A 21,222-nucleotide genomic window follows, 5' to 3' on the forward strand; every position below is an offset into this window, starting at 1 on the left:
AGGGGCGTAACTCCTAGAAAAAAAATTGAATCGCAATTTCCCGTCGATATGCACAACTACATAGTATGTCCTTATTATCTGAAAAGGTTTCGTGAAATTCTGTTGTGTGGTTTGAGAGGAGTTGCGATGACAAACTGTTGCAGTAGTACATTAAAGTAAATAAGTTCAAAGGGGCGTAACTCCTAGAAAAAAAATTGAATCGCAATTTCCCGTCGATATGCACAACTACATAGTATGTCCTTATTATCTGAAAAGGTTTCATGAAATTCTGTTGTGTGTTTTCAGAGGAGTTGAGATGACAAACTGTTGCAGAAGTACATTGAAGCAAATAAGTTCTAAGGGCATAACTCCTAGAAAAAAAATTGAATCGTAATTTCCTGTTGATATGTACATCTACGTAGTATGTACTTATTATCTGAAAAGGTTTCGTGAAATTCTGTTGTGTGGTTTGAGAGGAGTTGCGATGACAAACTGTTGCAGTAGTACATTAAAGTAAATAAGTTCAAAGGGGCGTAACTCCTAGAAAAAAAATTGAATCGCAATTTCCCGTCGATATGCACAACAACATAGTATGTCCTTATTATCTGAAAAGGTTTTGTGAAATTCTGTTGTGTGGTTTGAGAGGAGTTGCGATGACAAACTGTTGCAGTATTACATTAAAGTAAATAAGTGCAAAGGGGCGTAACTCCTAGAAAAAAAATTGAATCGCAATTTCCCGTCGATATGCACAACTAAATAGTATGTCCTTATTATCTGAAAGGTTTCGTGAAATTCTGTTGTGTGGTTTGAGAGGAGTTGCCATGACAAGAAACAGGACTGACGGACGGACTGACGGGTCAAAAACATTATACCCTTCGCAACTTCGTTGTGTGGGGTATAAAAACAAATCCTTATTTAAGGGGCTGAGATATCACTCCTATAAAGATTGACAGTCTACTACCTATATCAGCGAAATGTAACTTGTTACAAGATCTTGTCTTACTGGTCATTTTTCTGATTTGAGTGTCTATTCATCAATTATAATTTTATCACGTCAGGCAAAACCCCCCAAAAAATAAAATATAAAAGGCAATAATTCCAAAGAGACATCGACAATTTCCTCTATATTGTCTTAATTGTAGATCTTGTCTTGCTGATTAATTTTGCTTTTTTAAGTTTTTATCTATCATACATATTTTTTAAGATATCAGGCAAAAATATGATAAAAATCATCATCAAAGGCAATAACTCTAATTATAATAAAAGTCAGCTGACAATTTCGAAAATGCAAAGATATTTGTAGAACTTGTCAGCTGACTTTTATTTTCAAATTAATGTCTCTTTGTATCGATTATAGATTTTAAGATAATAGGCAAAAATGAAAAACTAGAAGCTCTCAAGAGTCTGTGTCGCTCAACTGACTCTACTTTGGTTTTTAAAATCATGTAAAACTAGATAAAAATCATAACAGATACCCAAATAATGATTGAGGCAAAATATTTCCCAATCATGATTATAAGGCATTATCTTTGTTCACATGTTCTTAAAACAATACTTTTTCTGTCTTAAGTTTCAAAACAAACCATGCATATGGTTTCCCAGGTTGATTCTTCTGCGTATATCTTCTTCTTGTAATTGCACTGCATATAAATCGTCCTCTATATCTCGTAAAAACTGAAAGTAAGACAATAATGCATTCATTAAATTCTACTAGCTAAAAAAAATATTAGTAATTGCCATAATTCTCAGGTTTAAAAGAAAAGACATAGATCTGATATCTCTCTGAATATGAATTTTTCTAATGGTGTCTGTTTAGTCCAGGTTTAAAACCAATGTTACATGTTTATCAAAAAGAAATAAACGAGATGATACATTTAACCAATGTAAATTGTGCGACCCAAAAGTGAGTTCTGTTCTACAACTGTATAAGCAACAGTGGTCTATGATATTCTTTCAGAGAAATGTTACAGACAATATAAGAGGCACAGTTGTAAGCATTTTATTCATATGTATTACAAGAACTGGCATCACACTTTAGGCAGCTAACATGTGAAAGCTCCTATTTTTTGTTGGTTTTAAGAATATTACCTACATGCATTTGAATAAACTTTAAATTACACATCCCCTTTATGTATTTGAATCTTTATTGACAAAAAAAATTGTCACCCAGATTGTGAGTATTTAACATACCTGAGGTTTAACAACCAATTGTCCTATCACAGTAAAAAGTATGGCAAAACCATTTGGTGTACATACTGAAAAATTATTGTAAAATTGTAATAAATTATGTAAAATCTTAATGCTTAATGTTTTATATATAGATATAAACATTCTTTAGATTGTAAGTCTGTTACATACCAATAATTGAGGATTCATTAACATTTGCCGATTACCAATTTTCTTGGATTTCTGTTGAAGTGTTCTATGCAAAGTCGGTGAATTACATGGTTAGAAAACAAATATCTACACAACATATCTAGAAATACTTTGTAGTTTATCTGATTATATCATATAATTATAAAGGGACAAAACTGAAGAACAGTTCAAGTGACGCCACCCAATTTGTACTTGATATGAGTTTTGTGGTAATGAGTATTGTGTATAAATTTCAAAGTAAGAGAAAGGAAATGAAAATTTCAGCAATTTTCCCATTTGTTAAGGGGCATAGTTCTAGAACAGTAAAAATGACACCACCAAAATTCAAACTTGATCTGTATTTTGTAGTAATAAGCATTGTGTGTAAGTTTCATAATATTGCATTGGTTGAGGCTAACTTAAGTTAGAGAATGGAATACATATAACTCTTAAGTTTTATTTTATTTTAAATAATCATCCAGGAATCTCCAGAATACTTGAGTTCAATAATTTAGTAATTTTGTTTTAAAAATAAACACACAAAATCAAAGGTGAATAATCGTGTCTTGTGTAATATTCACACTATTGAAAAGGCAATAACTAATCTATATAAGTCTTACAGCAAGATATATATATAGTAAATTACTGATTAACCTGCTCTGTTAAAGGGTCATCCATAATTGTCAACCATTTTCCAAAGTGTACAAAACGTACACTTTTTCAGACCCCCCACTCTCCCTCAAAAAGTGTACATCAATCATTTTCAGATTTCAAGAGAAGAATCAGTCATTCTTAATAAAAAGAAGATCCTGTCTATTATATTTTAGTTTAATATAGAACTTTGCATTGAAAAAAAAACTAAAACATATCTGACTGTTTTATTTGATGATATCTATCTGTGATGCTTGTGTTTTGTCAGAATAAAGAGTACAAAGATTAGTGTTTCCCCTATCACACAGTGGAAATGGTAACTGCAATAAAAAAGGGCACCTAGAGCATGCAAAAGATTAACAAAAGGGCACATAAATTATGCTAAGAATCAAAGAAAGGGAAATGCATGGTTTTATTGCATTGGTAAAGTATCATGAGTATGGACTGACAGTTGTTGATGGAATCAGAGCTCAAGACAGCAATCAATAAAAGTGTAATGTTTTAAAACATTTTGAGTTTTTAAATTTCCCGCCTGTATTATTTAAATGGTCCCTGTAAATATGCCATTCATGGCACTATTATCGTTTATGTATATATACTGTAACATGTAACTATATTGGATATTTTCTAAGTTAAGGTTAAACTTCATATGGAGGTGCTCCTAATTGAAGGAGGCTTTTACTAAGAAAAATAAGTTTACTTCCGGTTTACTGGTTTACTATTTTGGAATGCATTACAAGGAAATTAATCGAAGGACCAGTTTAAAATCTTTTCAGAAAATGGTGTCTTGTCAAAATCAAAACATTCAATGAATTTAGTGTTTCGATCAATTTTGTTTATTAAACAGAGTAAAACGATATCGATCAATAATAAAGCAGGTGAAATTGAAAATAGGGGTACTGAGAAATGCTTGCAAACTTTTTGTTTAAATAATTTTACTAGTTCACATTTTTAAAAGATTTAGTTTTCATATGATTTGATCTTTTAATCGTTCAATCCCGATTGAGTAGAATTATGATATCGAAATCAATATCATCAAGTGAAAATAATAAAGAAGAAATAAGAAGATAAACACACCCAAGCCAATTCTCGAATTTATAAATCGACTTTCCCTACGGAAACGATATAAATTCCTGAAATAAAAAAAAAGCGTACGGTAAAAATGTTGATTTTTTAACCCCCTCCCCCCAAGTGTACGTTTTGTACACTTTGGAAAATGGTTGACAATTATGGATGGCCCCTAATGTAGAAAACAAACCAAGAGATTTTTGCAGTGTCAACATTTTGATTTTCATAAGTTTAAAATGATATCAAATACTTACACAATAAAACAATGACACCAAGAAATGATATGAATGAATACAAATATGGTAAATATATGTTCCAAACATCTGAAAAATAAAAAAAATATATTCACAAGTTAGCATAATACAATATTGAAACTTGATAAATCTGTATGTTAGAATGTATTTTTTTTCATAATTTGTTAACAGGATCTTGTCATAGCTTAAAGGGATAATTCGCAATTTTTCACTTTTCATCTTATTATGTTCATAATACCATAAAAAACATATTCACCAAGTTTTATTTTGATATGAAAACTAATAAAGAAGAAAATTGGAAATTATTAATTTTATTTCTTGAAACTTCCTGACTTATGTGACGTAGTTTAAGTCTTTTTGCATGCCGGGAGTGAAATTAATCTCATTAAAGTTTTGTTCGTTAACCATCTGATAACGTGATTTAAAGCGCATCGATGACTTTTGGTGTAGCTATTAACCAACGAAAAATAAGTGAAAGCCATGCAACTTTTAAAATAAGATCGTGTGGATTTTTTTAAACGAATTTTAATAATAAAAGTAAATCATACAATAGAACATTTTTATGATTTTTTTTCTACAAATACTTTAAACAAATAAACATATGAAACTGACATGATCGATAGTGTATTAAAAATATATGTTTGTATTCTGACCTTTTTGCTTCATTCCAGCAAAAATTTTCACTTGTTTGTACGGTGGAAATAAAATGTGTATTGTTTTGTGACACTTAGTGAATGTTGAATGCGTAGTTAAACTCAAGGTAATTAAAAGCATTATGTAATTCCAATCTTTTGATCTTCGTTCAGTGAAATCTAGGCGTCACGGTTCACTGGCATTTCAGGTGTGAACAACATTTCGTATCGGAATGGTTAACATGAGTCAGTCATAGTTTTAGACACAGAAATGTAAAAAAAAGAATTAAAATTAATTAACGGGAATAATAAGGTCGCACAATAACTGGATAGCTGTTGTATATTTTTATATTTTGCATAAGATCACTTTTAAATGAACTATGACTTCTGATTACTTTTGTAACGATAAAATAGTGAATTATCTTAATCAGAGACATTGTATTATATGTCTCTGTCTTAATTGAATAAATTTATTATAAATAAAAATAGCCTTCTAAACACGAGTGTATGAACTAAAAATTGTACTATTTCAAATTAGAATCGGCAACCTAAATTATTTCAAACAGATCATTAACAATTGCAATTATATAAATTAGTCCATCCAAAGCGATCTTTTTTACCTATTTAGGAATAAATGTTCTCATCAAAATATTTTAAATCTCACAACGCATGAATACTTCAGCTATATGAAAAAAAAGATGTTTTAAAAAATTTAGGAAATTAGAGGATCTTCTTGGATGCTTGGAATGGAATCGAAAAGATATTCTTTTCAAGTGTGAAAAACATCAACAAAATTTATGCATAATCGGGAAAGTCTTCGTTTCACAAAGTATAATACTTTAGCTATTTGACCAACAGTGTTTAAAAAAAAAAACCAGAACGAATTTTTAAGTCTGTTTTAACTGGCAAGAACACCCCTAAAGCGGGGGCCGCTAAAGCAGACAAGCAGTTTATTCTTTAAATTGCTGTCATTGAATATCAAGAAAGAAAATAAATCCAGAAATTGATTTGAAACTTTGATACTCTATAGTTTTCCCTGGAAAATATTCACATCCCTTGGAGATCATTGTGTACACCCAGTTGCGTATGTATTACATGCATGTCGGAACAATTGTGATGATGACGAATTTCTTCCTTTATTCGAGAACAATCTAATTGATACATAAATCTGTGATTTTACTATGTCCATAACTTCGATGAACCAAAGTAAGTTATATATATATTGACCTGTATTTAAATCAAATTGGCTCTCTTCTTCTTCTTTTGGTATACAATAGTCTATTACATACTGTTGGCATACGTGGACTAGTCTATTTACAAAACTTTTACTCCAATTCACACAAAATGTATGTTTCTTTCTTATGTTCAATGTATACATGTATATATTTCAATTTGTGCTATAGTTCCGTAACTTATTATCCAGGCGTATAAACGAATGGTCGACAAGTGCGTAATTTTTTTTAAATCAATATTTCTGGTATGTTTCAATTTGTCCTTCACTATTGACAACGAGTATATATTACATTTTACCAAATTTACCCTTGGAAAAAGTATGTATATAGATTTTTATTTCATCAAATCTTGTTTTTTTTTGTATTATTTATATTTTTATAAATTATATTCTCTACACCAGAAATGTTATTTATAAACAAGCGTATGCGTTTAGTAATGACTAGTATATTATATCCCTTTTGGACACGCAAGACAGAGATGTATATTATACACCTAATAGTTCAAAATGGAAAGTTATAAGTTATCGGCCCTGTACACTGATCAATACCCTTAGAAGTGAAACGATGCATGAACTTACAAGCCCGACAGGAAATCACTTGAATACCTGGACGTGTCACCTCACACCCCTCACAATACCTTTGGGAGTAACACCTTTAGCCATGCAGGTGATCAGTTGAGAGAAGATACGAATTTATTTGAATAAAGTTTATTACATAAAGAATTATGAACAAATTAGATTTTCGAAAACAATTCAATTTTCACGGAACACTTACTTATGATTTGAACTTTGACTTTTTAACTATTTCCAATATTAACAGTTTAAAAATAACAGACCATGGTTATTTTTAAAAAATAAGAAAATTTTCCGTATAAAGTTCGTTAATTACGACTACATCAGGTTACTGTAGTTTTGGTCCTTAGACATAACGTGGTTTCAAATCGGACAAGATGACAAAATGGCCGAACGCAGAGAATTGAAACTCTAAATTTAAAATCGATGGTGATCTCTTATCTAGCAGAATAAAACTTTAATATCTATGAATTTGAGCGTTTCTATACAGAATGGACACAATATCAATTTTTGATTTTTTTGCGAAGTTTCCCTTTAATTACTCCATTTATTTAATGTGTTATACAACATTCATTTGACCACACTATCTTACTGCGCTGTCTGAATTTAAGACTGATTTCTTATTTCATTGTTACTCTAAGTATTTGAAATTATCGTTGTATAATAATCCAAACAAAAACAAACAATTACTCGTGATTTTGTTTCTTTAAAGCTTTTAAGACAACTTTACCATTCACTGTCAAAACATTATAAAAGAAACCATTTTTATAGCATTTTCACTGGTATACTATGTTTCATCTTAATATAAGATGGATGCATTTATTATTCACATATATCTTGATTGTGTGTTTTTGCATTCTAAACACAAGATATTATAATGGTCATCTCCACTTTTTCATCCTGCTTCTCACACTTTTACTTTACATGAAATCTTTGTTGCACAGGTTCAGCAACCAACAATCTAACACTTTCACATCTATACATGTAGAGTGTTTTCCTTGACGTACTTATGCATGGTCCTTTTTTCATTTCAAATATCAGTTTAAAAGAAAATTACTATCTTACCAAACAATGTTTCTTTGCTATGATCATCTTCATTAAACATGGCAGTTGCTACCCATGCAAGTCCAATGACAACTATTGTCAACAAACATAAAATAATGATGGTTTCATACACTCTCCCTAAAAGTCCCTGAAAGTATCAGACAAAATAAATCAATGCATAATGGATTACATTTGGATTCATCAATGTAGCTGCTGTTGGTATTATATTGAGCAATACCCTTTTCCGTGTTTTGTCACAAGGATGATGTCCAATAATTTAAATATATACCATTGAAGACCTGTTGGTGACCTTCTGCTGTTGTCTGCTCTATGGTCGGGTTGTTGTCTCTTTGGCACATTCCCCATTTCCATTCTCAATTTTATCTGATATTATTAGAGAGACATTGATATACTATTTACAGAGCCTAACTGATGAATTTATGCCCAGGAAAATAGACATAATCACCAATACTAAGAAGTTACAGGAGTGATAGTATATCTGTGTTATAGTCTACAGATTGATAACATCTGTATAATTACCTTGCGAGATCCTACAAAACCTTCTGATTCTGTGAACAAGTAACCAAATGGCATGAAGATGAATAAAGTCAGATTGGAAAAAAGAAACACATGGTTCCATAGTCCTACAAAAGATAAGTAAAACTTTAAAATACTTCTAAAATTAAATTATTCCGAAAATTTTGACAATAAGGTAACAAAGTTTACATTGTGAAAAACTGTTCAACAACTTAACATAATAACTTTTAGGATAATTTACAATGTATAAGTGAACTGTTCAACAACTTAACGTAATAGCTTTTAGGATAATTTACCATGTATAAGTGAACTGTTCAACCACTTAACGTTATAACTTTTAGGATAATTTACCATGTAAAAGTGAACAGTTCAACAACTTAACGTTATAACTTTTAGGATAATTTACCATGTACATGTATAAGTGAACTGTTCAACCACTTAAGGTAGATAGGGTGTCTTCCTCCATCTTGGATTTTGAAATACTAGAAAACAAGGTCTAGATCTTTGATGAAATGTGCAAATTTTTATAGTAGTAGGTAATTCATGTGTAAGAATTTTCATTATAATATAGAAAATGCCATGTTTGATCATATTTATGATTGTATTTTACAAAAATTAGAATTCTTTTGTTTGATTCATTTTTTTCCAACTTTGTCAAATAAGGGGAGGCAACTCAAATGCAAGGGCAGATAATCCAGATAGTGTTACTTTTACAATGGAATGTGTTAGGAATTTACCCATTTTTACATGTAGCAAGAAAACGAGTCCGGTGACCCCATTTTTTCTTTTTCTTATCTGAAAGCATAATATTGAAGCTATCTTCTCATATTTTATCTCAAAATTTTATGGTGTGGTTTGCGTTGTAGGGCGGAATAATGGGTTTTCCATGCATAATCTATACAAATTCTTGACAATTTTGAACAACCTGTAGCGTGAAAATAAGTCCGGTGACCCATTCTTTTTATTAATGTTTTTAAACAAGCAGGATATGGACTACATTTTGGCAAATTATTAAAAGATTCTATGGATTATAGTTTAGACACCCCATCTACCTTAACGTTAAAACTTTTAGAATAATTTATCATGTATAAAAGAACTGTTCAACAACTTAATGTAATAGCTTTTAGAATAATTTACCATGTAAAAGTGAACTGTTCAACCACTTAACATAATAGCTTTTAGGATAATTTACCAGGTATAAGTGAACTATTCAACCACTTAACGTTCAAACTCTTAGGATAATTTACCATGTATAAGTGAACTGTTCAACCACTTAACATAATAGCTTTTAGGATAATTTACCATGTAAAAGTGAACTGTTCAACAACTTAACATTATAACTTTAGGATAATTTACCATGTACAGTATAAGTGAACTGTTCAACAACATAACGTTATAGCTTTTAGGATAATTTACCATGTAAAAGTGAACTGTTCAACAACTTAACGTAATAGCTTTTAGGATAATTTACCAGGTATAAGTGAACTGTTCAACCACTTAACGTTATAACTTTTAGGATAATTTACCATGTATAAGTGAACTGTTCAACAACTTAACGTAATTGTTTTTAGGATAATTTACCATGTAAAAGTGAACTATTTAACCACTTAACGTAATAACTTTTGGGGTAATTTACCATGTATAAGTGAACTGTTCAACAACTTAACGTAATAGCTTTTAGGATAATTTACCAGGTATAAGTGAACTGTTCAACAACTTAACGTAATAGCTTTTAGGATAATTTACCATGTATAAGTGACCACTTTACGTAATAACTTTTAGGATAATTTACCATGTATAAGTGAACTGTTCAACCATAACTTAATAACTTTTAGGATAATTTACCACGTATGAGTGAACTGTTCAACCACTTAACTTAATAACTTTAAGGATAATTTACCATGTATAAGTGAACTGTTCAACCACTTTTCGTAAAAACTTTTAGGATAATTTACCATGTATAAGTGAACTGTTCAACCACTTAACGTAATAACTTTTAGGATAGAGTAGTAAGACTTCATTGGATACGATAGAGATCGGTAGAAGTAACGCAGCACCAGCTGATACTGCCAAGGTAAAAGTACATAGCCATAACCTGAAATATATAGTAATCAGCTGATAGTACATAGGTATAACCTGGAACATATAACAATCTTTGTCAATCTCTTTCTTTTATGTGTTCTCACACAAATGTACTTTATAGTATAAGGTATCATGTTTCATATACACAAAGTTCGATCTCAATTCCTTCTGCTGTTCTATTCAAGAATTTCCAAATGTAATGACTAATGGAACGTCAAATGATTCCAGTGATAACCTTGCCATTCATTGGCCTATTAATTTGATACAACTAGAAAGTAGCATCTTGAAAACAGAGATATTTCTTAATGAAAAATTCACAATATTTTATTGTTTTGCACATGTATTTTTGTAGATCTATCCTATATCTTTTCAGTTTTCTTTTTAAAAAGTCTGTTAAATATATAAACCAACTTTGACATAAAACATTGCATTGGAGATTCCTCACTTTAGTACATATACTTACGAAATTCTAAATACTATTGCATCTTCCTCTCCTACAAAATATGAATAATAATTGTAAAACTACAAAAAGAATAATATATAAAACTAGAACACACCCGTGATATCACGGGTCCGTGACTGAATTAAAGTATATAACTATGCGCAAGCCTTATTTTAGTATTAGTATTGTCATCTGATAAAGTCATGTCGATTATAAGATACACAGTTTTTCTCTGCTTTCAAGTCTTTCTGTTTGAACCCGTTGAACTGGAACTTATCAGTTATTGGTAATATTAATTATTTGGAAAACAAAAGGTCCTGGAATGGAGTATTTTTTAATCAACAGCATTGTCCTATATAAGTTATAAATAAAGTTGAATTCTTTGCTTTGCTGTTTTACGTCATGCCCACTAACAAATTGAAAACTGTACCTATACGCCTTATTTTTAGTCCAGATTTTTAGTATTCGTATTGTTATCTTAGAAAGTCTTACTGATTAAAATACTACAATAGGTAACAATTTGACAATTTAGTAGTGTCAACCCTGTGGTTATGACCCGTGTATATAGCATATTAGTCCTGAATACAACGTTTGGTGGTGCGCCTGTCAGATGCGAAACGTACAGATAAGGTAATAGGTAACAGGTAAATAAACTATTGGTATCAGTAGCGGACTCGACCCGGAACTTCTTAATTATTGGCAATATTAATAACGTGGAAAACAAAAGGGCCTGGAGTGGTGTAATTTTTAATCTACACCTTTGTACTATATTAGTTATATATAAAGTTGAATTCTGTGATTCGTTGTTTTTACGTGATGACGGCTGACAAATTGGACCTTGTAATTTTAGTATTATAGATACCAACAAAAGAATTATGCACCAAAGTTAAATATAGTGCTAATTTGTCATGTACAATATATGTACATATTTTGTGACAGACAGACATGTTACCAATAACCATCTTTGAAAATTGTAAAAAAAAAATAGTCATAATTGACCTTAGTTATTGGAAGGTTCAATTCTTTTATGTCACTAGTTAAAAGGTCAAGTTCACAGCAGCTTTTATAACTAGAGGCTCAGCCTCTTAAGAGCCTGTGTCGCTCACCTTGGTCTATGTGCATATTAATCACAGACGGATGGATTCATGACAAAATTGTATTTTGGTGATGGTGATGTGTTTGTAGATTTTACTTAACTGAACATTCTTGCTTCTTACAATCATCTCAATTTATAACAAACTTGGCCATTTAGTAACAGAGGAAAATATTTTGTTGAAATTTACAAATATTTACAAAATTTACAAAATTATTAAAAATTGACTATAAAGGGCAATAACTCCTTAAGGGGTCAACAGCCTTTTTGGTCATGTTGACTTATTTGTGGATCTTACTTTGCTGAACATTATTGCTGTTTACAGTTTATCTCTATCTATAATAATATTCAAGATAATAACCAAAAACAGCAAAATTTCCTTCAAAATTTTCAATTTAGGGGCAGCAACCCAACAAACAGGTGTCAGATTCATCTGAAAATTTCAGGGCAGATAGATCTTGACTTGCAAAACAATTTATCCCCATGTCTGAATTGCTTTTAATACTTTGGTTTCAGAGTTGTAAGCCAAAATCTACATTTTACCACTATGTTCTATTTTTAGCCATGGTGGCCATCTTGGTTGGTTGCCTGGGTCACTGCACTTTTAAACTAGATACCTCAATGATGATTAAGGCCAAGTATAGTTCAATTTGGAACAGTAGTTTTAGAGGAGAAGAATTTTGTAAAAGATTAGAAAAAAATAAGAAAAATTGGTAAAAAAATTACTATAAAGAGCAATAACTCCTAAAGGGGTCAACTGACCATTTTAGTCATACTAACTTATTTGTAGATCTTTCTGTGCTGAACATTATTGCTGTTTACAGTTTATCTCTATCTATAATAATATTCAAGATAATAGCCAAAAAACGGTACAATTTCCTGAAATTGCCAATTAAGGGGCAGCAACCCAACAACCAGTTGTCCGATTCTTCTGAAAATTTCAGGGCAGATAGATCTTTACCTGATAAACAATTTGACCCCCATGTCAGATTTTCTCTAAACGCTTTGGTTTCAGAGTTATAAGCCAAATTCTACATTTTACCCCTGTTCTATTTTTAGCCATGACGGCCATCTTGGTTGGCCGGGTCACGCCACACTTTTTTTAAACTAGATACCCCAATGATGATTGTGGCCAAGTTTGGTTTGATTTGGCCCAGTAGTTTCAGAGGAGAAGATTTTTGTAAAAGCTAACGACGACAGACGCAAAGTGATGAGAAAAGCTCACTTGGCCCTTCGGGCTAGGTGAGTTAAAAATATGATTGAAATGTAGATACAAAATGTACATAAATATGTTTAGAATTTATTCATAATACTTTATTTTCATTTCTTCGTTATACTGTGTGACTGCAAATCTGTTGGTATGCATTGCTTAAATGAATTCCTGGTAATGCAATTAAAAGACCTTGGCCTCAAGTTATTTTTAACTAAATAAGGGTCTTTGACACTTCTGCATCTACATGTACATGATCTAGACACTTGAGTTGTTCAAAAAAGTTGGAATTCCATTTGGCATGTTTGTTTTAGTCACTACTTATAAATATACCTGCATACATCTCATCATTGTCTGTTTTTCTCTTAAAATAACACAGGACCACATATGAACTCACATACAACAGAATAAATAACAACAGGAAAATCTGGAAGAAAAACAATCAAATTATACATGTTATATGAAAATGTATAATTTATATCTGAAGAGTTCAAGACATACTATTTCTAATTACGTATACAGGCTTCTTAAATAATTTAACACAATATCTCATGAGTAGCAAAATATGTCAGAGTGTGAATAATTTCAAACCTAAATGTTAATGAAAATTAAGGAACATGCTGGAAAGATATCCCTACTATGACATGAAGGCAATGCTTTATAACATACCAATTTAAATGCTCTTGTTTAAAACATTTTCCAAACTGCCTTTCATGTATATATGTCTGTCAAGGTGTTTTTTTGTGCCTCAAAAGGCTGCTGTGCTGTCTCATGGTGTCAACTGTTCTCTAAAATTTTGAATTGTTTGACATGCTACCACAACTTGTTCTGTACACCTTATGGCTATTTGAAACTCTGTCCCGCTTGAACTTTTGACGTCATACAATCACTTTTCCATTATGGGGACATATATTTTCTATTATGACGTCAACATTTTACGAGATCTTTTGTGATGTCCAGTAAAGCAGATAAATTGTTTTGGATTATTATACTTTGAAAAATGACCTTTTGTAACTGTCTTTTGAGGTAGATATTTTCTGAAATGATTGGGCATTGTTCTGATATCACTGTTCAGTACTAGTGGAACTAATTTCACAGGAAATATGTTCTAGGAGAACTTTTTTCACAGACAATTTCTATATAATATGTTCCATCTATATGAAATAAGTTTCACACTTTACCTGGTGAAATAAGTTCTGGGTTGGTGAAATTTGTTCCTTACCTAGTGAAATAAGTTCTACGTTTGTGAGATTTGTTCCTTACCTGGTGAAATAAGTTCTGGATTTGTGAGATTTGTTCCTCACCTGGTGAAATAAGTTCCTTGTCTATGAAATATGTTCCACTGGTTAAACAAGTTATCTTGTAAACTGAGCACTTGTCATGCTTGTTATCAGTGAGTTTAAAGTCATTATAAAAGTGTGTATTATATTGATAAGGTAATAAATAAAAAGTGTACACATCCAATTTGGATCATGTGGAGTAAAGCAAAAGTTTAATATATAACATACTCAATTAATAATACTAAAAATGACACTTATGAACCAGGAAAGAGTAGAATAAGAAAAAAATAATAAAACAGAGCTCCAGATAAGCTGCGTATTTGCGTGATCACGCAAAAAAACTAATTAAAAACTCAATGCGATTGCCCATTGCAGGGTTCAATAACCCAATTAATTCAAAGGAAAACCCAATTATATGCCAAAACTATGAGTTCTTAACGCTTTTACTCGCTATCGTTTGCGTTATTTACCGTTATCTGATTACAGTCGTAGCGTAAATCTATTTTAGAATATTAATAATTGGAAATGTCCTATCGTTCTGAAAATAGAGCCCTGCATCAAGTAGCTGAAATGGGTCCTTGTTGGAATTTTCCGTTGCTCAACAGGTACATGTGAATATGAAAACATTTCGATCTTCTCGACGTTTATCCAATTAGCGTGTGTCATGTTGTCATATTTTTTCGAATTGCTTGGGACTTATCATAACATACAATTATTTAAATGAAAGTAAATGTCCGCATGTATTCATCTTCTTTCTTTTTGATAGCTTAGGGAAAGTTATGATAATAACAAAATTCAGTTAGTGTTTTTATGAACAGTCAAGGGTCTAACTTAAATAAGTTATCAGGGAAAAATAACATGCATGTTGTTATTACAGACACTTTCATGAGTTGTCTTCTCTTTTTACCTGAATCTGTAATAACATATGTTGGTTATCAGTGAAATATATCAAAAATGTTTTATCTTTAATGGGCACTTGGGAATTCTTAAAATCTTTTGCGCAGTAGCTTAATAATTTACCCTGATAACTAATTTTCTAATTCCATTAATACAATTATGATTAACCATGGTAAATCAATGAGACAAGGCTTTTAAGGGCAAACTAAGCTGTAATAACAAGGCTTATGTTATTACAAGCATGTAATTTACTATATCAGAGTAAATGAGACACTTGGAATCTTGCACAGTGCCTCATTACAAGCTCTGATCATCATTTCTTACAATGAATTGAAATGCATTCTTATGCAAGTCAGAGCAAAGCCTTTAAAGAGATATAGAGAAGCTGCAATAACACCCATTGGTTATTGCAGGAATGTATTTTCTGTAATAACATAGGTGTGTTGGTAAGCTATGAGCTGTTATATATTTGCAAAGATTAGTATACATAAAGAAAATTATAATATCAATAGAACTTGAGAAAAATTTAACAAAATAAAGGTTGTATATTTCCCCTTTGAAACATGTAACATACATATGTTATTACAGTTTTTTGATATTTCAGCTCACAATAACAACATGTATGTTATTTTTCTCTAATAACTTATTTAAGTTAGACCCTTGACTGATGAAGCGTCCATCAAACGCACGTGCATGTTTGCATACCTCAACGAGAATATTGCTAGAAAGATAAACACGGGGTTACGTCATAAACGAAATCAGTTGGAAAAAGTGAAAGGTATATATATCTCAAATCTGGGAACTACTTATTATTTTTTTTTAAAAGTAGGTCTGGCAAATAGGTGAAAGTACTGGCAAAACTTTCTTACAGCACCTAAATTTCACATAAAAATCTAAACACTTAGCTGGCCCACGCCTACCCCAACTAAACTGTAGGGTGATCATTTGGGATCTAGAAAGGTAATTAGTTACTGTCCAACTAGTGACACCAGCTGCAGTTTATATAAGTTATGAGAAAATAAAAAACTGGAAGAACGTTTAAAACGGGACATAAATAAAATGTACAATTGCTTGTCAGTGAATAAACTAAATAAAACAGCTAGCACATATTTAAGATGGAAAAACATCTGAGGTTGATATAATGTGATTATAACATGCCTGAATATTCAATATTGTGTTGATGAAAAAACCCAATACATAAAGGAGCTTAGTGGTTAAAAACCCAATTTGATATGTGCTTGAGGGGTGAACTGAAATTGATAATGCAATTAAAAATCTTTATCACCCAATTACGTAAAAAAATGGTGGGTAAAAACCCCAATTTGTGAATTCTTATCTGGAGCTCTGATAAAAGTCATTCCGAAAAATCATGAAAATAGTTAAACATGATAAAGATGAACATTTGTACTTTTTTAAAAAGGACAAAGTGACTGATCAATTATATTAAAAGACATATAGAAACAAAAGACACATTCTTTAAAAACTGTGCAATGACCATAGTTAAGTACATGTATGATTAGAACACCCATGACGGATCAACAAGAAACATGGAGGTGGAATACCACATATATATAAACATAAATACAAATTATGAAACATCATCATCGCTTTTATTTCTTATCTTCTTCCTACAGTCATGCCTTCAATTGCAAATGTACCCCATGCAAGCACAGTACTTATTTTCTGTGAAATATGTTCGAGCAGAACATTTTCACTGATTTCTATGAAATATGTTCGAGCAGAACATTTTCACTGATTTCTATGAAATACCCGGTACCTTTGTTCAAAACTAATATCACACAAACTTATTTCACTTTTTTTTTTAATTTTAATATTGGAACAAAACTCATGGTGCTGTGATTTTTGTTCCAGAACTTATTTCACACTTGGTTAAAATATTAGTTCCGGAACAAATTTTATAGTGCTGGAACATATTTCCTATGATATTTGTTCCGGCGGAACAAATGTCACGCCGGAACGAATTTTTTGTTACATTTACGTTTCATAACGTTACATATAACAGGCAGCACACATCTGTACCATTTCTAGTTTATTTTAGTTTTTCTGTTATGAGTGGATCTAATACTTGACCACAGACAATCATTATGACTCTCTTTGCCTTCTGAGATTTGAGATCAGAGCATTTTTTTTTTTTTTTACAAACTTGCAAAATTTTAATAGTAATTACTAATATGTTGCAAAAGCGAGACATATCAATCATCTGTGGTTAATGTTTTTTGGACATCAACAACTTTGTCAAAACTACTTGTATATATTCAAAGTTTACCCATGCTACTGTACATATATGAACATATGTATGTACGTAGTGTAAGTATACACCTTATCGCTGATCCCGGCCGCTTGAACTTTTGACGCATACAACAATCACTTTTCCATTGTGGCGTCAGATATTTTGCTTTAAGACGTCAAAATTTTACGGGAACCTGTGTGATATCCAGTAACGGCAGTCAAATAGCGATAAGGTGTATAGAGTAATTTAAATCATGTAGATTCTTGGTATAATTTACTCAGAAAGGAATAATTTTATTATAAAACGTTAAAGGGAGGTAATTATTTTTCTTCGAAATAATAGCACGTTAAAGCTATTACATGTTGAACAACCAGTTCAAATTTATACATCAGTTGATACTGTATCGCTATTAGCGTCATTCATTCGAAAGCGCAGAAGAAAAAAGTTTTTTCTTAGTCCCCGGATACTTACAATAACCTCTCGAACTGCATTGTGGAATGTTTGTTCCCTCAGATCAACATCTACATCTTCTGACATATTTTATACAAGTAAAAAGGTAAAAGGTCTTAGTTCACGCCTTATTTTCATGCTCTTTGATGCGAAACATTGTTTTCATTCCGCAATTTTTTTTTGTTTAATTACCCGTCATGCATTGTTAGCACTTTGAATTCGGAAACCAGTTTTCAATCAAATTTATCGAAATTGCGAACGAAACGAAGTAGTGCCCTGTATTTTTTTGACCGTGAGAAAAAAGTGCTGAAAGAATACAATGTTTTTATTCTATATCTCGATTTTTATATATAATGATATGTCTGAAAAATAGTTTATTTTACCCCCAAAACTGAGCCCAAAACAGATGAAAGTCAATTATGCGGAATTAACCGTGATTTTGTGTGTGAAAAATAAGGAATCCCCGAGAAGGTAATTTCACACCAAAACAAATTAAATACTTTTGTACATATACTTTTTTCTGAAGAAAATTCTTTAATTTTTCCACATTTAGAAGAAGTTTACTTTTTTTAATTTCTTACTTCGAGGAAGCAATTCACCGACATATTTTCCGTATGCATAGTGACCTTAGTGTGACCCTTATCGCAATATGCATGGATCTGTAATGAAAATAAACAATTATCTGATTGTACATGTTAAATACCTTCTCAATACCCATGCTTTTTGTTGATTGTTTACTATAAGGTGACAATCGTTAAACTTCGGCTTCAAAAGACGGTATTTTAAAAAAAAATTGACGATAATATGATATGTTTGCGTAAAAAATGATAAAATCGTGCACAGAAGACTAAAAAAGGGGTACCACCAGGGCTCAATCCTGGGGCCCCTAATATTTAATATTCAATATTTTATAAATAACATATTCTATTTTATTGAACATGGTACCCTGTATAATTATGCTGATGATAATACTCTGTCAAATGCTGACAACAATTTTGAAAATTAATTATGTACACCCGAAAGAGAAAGTGCTGTTTTAATTGACTGGTTTAGATTTAATTGTATGCGGGCAAAATCCTGATAAATTCCAAGCCATTGCAGTTGGAAATAAAACATTTGCAAAGAAGCCTGTTTTTAATGTACAGTCAGCAAAAATATCCCATGATAAGATTGTCAAACTTTTAGGTATTAATATTGACTATCAACTTAATTAATCTAAATCACCACATTAAAAATATTTGTCGTAAAGCATCCCAACAACTGAATGTTTTAAAGCGCATTGGCTGTTACCCTACTAAATTGAATAAATTGACAATATTCCACACATTTATTTTATCTAATTTTAATTTTTCTCCTTTGGCATGGCATTTCTGCAACAAAAATAACACCACTAAATTGGAAAAAAATCAGGAAAGGGCTTTACGATTTATATATGAAGACTATGCTAATTCATAAGATGAACTACTTTTACGAGCAAAGGTTCCATAACTGAAAATAAGACGTATGCGTAACATGGCTATTGAGTGTTTTAAAATTCAATAATAAATTAGATGTATGTTTCATTATGATACTTTATTCTGATTGGCTAACTGCACATCACGTGTTATTCCGTAAGCAATTGCATTGCTCAATAAAACTTTTCATTCATGATAACACGTGGCCACACAATAAAGTGCACAGGTGAATTAAATAAAACAATAATAAAATTCGTGTTTTCATGATCATTGCTAAAATAATGTAATTATAAGTATTGAATGCTTCTTTTTGTAACTTCATAGGGTTGTAAAAGAGTTGACCGTGCGCACATTTTTAGTATGAAGTGCTTCCGCGCTTCATATACAAAATGTACTTCGGTCAACGCTTTTACACCCCAATGAAGTTACAAAAAGAAGCAATCAATTCTTAAATATAAATTGTCACCACCATGCTTACATGATTTAGTTGTATTGAAAGATTGTAAATTTAATTTTAGATATTCAATTATTGTAGATATACCTGTATAGGGTCCGAACACCAACCTATGGTAAAAACTCTTTTAAATACACAGTTGCTGCTTTATGGAATGATCTACCTGATGATTTTTAGATAAATTGCTAATTTTAGTCAGTTTAAAAATATTTTAAAGTCATGGAATGGAAATGACTGTAAGTGCACAGCCTGTGCAGACTTTTTAGTTAATATATTATGCTAATTTATTTACCATCTTGATCATACTCCCTGGTTGTTGTTTTTTTTAATATTCTATGCTATGCATTTTGCCAGCTTTTATGTCTAGTTTACACTTAGCTTTAATACCTAGCTTATGCTTATATTCAGCTTTTAGTGCTTCATTTTTGTGCTGTGAAATTTATTGCATTATATTGTTATAAATATTGTATTGTTATAAATGTCTCATATGTCGGTTAAAAGCTCATTAGAGCTTATGTTTGTCTCTGTTTGGATACCTTGCCGACTCAAATAAAGCTTATTTATTTACAAGATTGATCGTTTATATAAATATACAACTTGTTAATTTCCATTGTTTAACGCAAGCGTACATTTTAGATGAATAAATACGGTTCCTTATTTGTGCATTGTGATTAAAAATTCGTATGTTTTGTTTACAACTCTGTCTTGTATTGTTCTGGTCGTACTATTTCAAATATTCAATTTCATGACTGTATCATGTGTTTCCATCAGTTTACCATAATACTATCACATGGTTACTAAAAACTAATGGTAAACCCTAGTTTTTAGTGTTTTAATGTCTAATCTTACCGATTTAATTAAGACGATTTTTACTTTGCAGTGTTCCGAGAGTTTATGTTCCGAGTATGTTGAAGGCAATTGTAGTGACCTGCAATACAAGTACCGTTCAATTGAGTTTAGTTATATGTCTTGTGTTTCTGTCTCTGACCTAAGTTTTCTGTATTTGGCATGTGTAGTGCATCATGACACAAGACATTGTAACGTGTACCATGATCACTTCGTGCAGGACTGCTGTGTGTATTTTTAACATGGAACTCTTGACCAGACTATGACTTTTTGACTCTTGACATGTGCACGTTTGATTTGCCATCATGATACAGTGTGTTCCTTGGTATATAACCTTGACCTCAAAATATAATTTTCAATTGACCTTGCTTCTAAATATGTGGCATGTAGAAGAATTGTCATAGAGGGTGGTTAAGGGGGTGCTTGCACTAAAAAACGT

General features: G+C 31.2%; 1 protein-coding gene across 1 annotated transcript in view; it reads right to left on the reverse strand.

Annotated features, from left to right (window-relative positions):
* The window catches only part of LOC139512734 (limb region 1 protein homolog), a 31,320-nt gene extending 13,077 nt beyond the window's left edge, over nucleotides 1–18,243 (reverse strand). The window contains exons 1-9 of the mRNA XM_071300599.1: nucleotides 18,051–18,243; nucleotides 13,485–13,578; nucleotides 10,870–10,900; nucleotides 10,280–10,419; nucleotides 8,328–8,431; nucleotides 7,809–7,935; nucleotides 4,308–4,376; nucleotides 2,170–2,234; nucleotides 1,563–1,653 (exon numbers count right to left, since the gene is read on the reverse strand). Coding sequence (XP_071156700.1) covers nucleotides 1,563–1,653; nucleotides 2,170–2,234; nucleotides 4,308–4,376; nucleotides 7,809–7,935; nucleotides 8,328–8,431; nucleotides 10,280–10,419; nucleotides 10,870–10,900; nucleotides 13,485–13,578; nucleotides 18,051–18,116 — 787 coding nt within the window. The 5' untranslated portion in view covers nucleotides 18,117–18,243. The remainder of the gene's footprint in view (nucleotides 1–1,562; nucleotides 1,654–2,169; nucleotides 2,235–4,307; nucleotides 4,377–7,808; nucleotides 7,936–8,327; nucleotides 8,432–10,279; nucleotides 10,420–10,869; nucleotides 10,901–13,484; nucleotides 13,579–18,050) is intronic.
* Between the last annotated feature and the right edge of the window lie 2,979 nt (nucleotides 18,244–21,222).

This window comes from Mytilus edulis, chromosome 2 (genome assembly GCF_963676685.1).
Source record: "Mytilus edulis chromosome 2, xbMytEdul2.2, whole genome shotgun sequence".
Taxonomy (NCBI): Eukaryota; Metazoa; Mollusca; class Bivalvia; order Mytilida; family Mytilidae; genus Mytilus; species Mytilus edulis.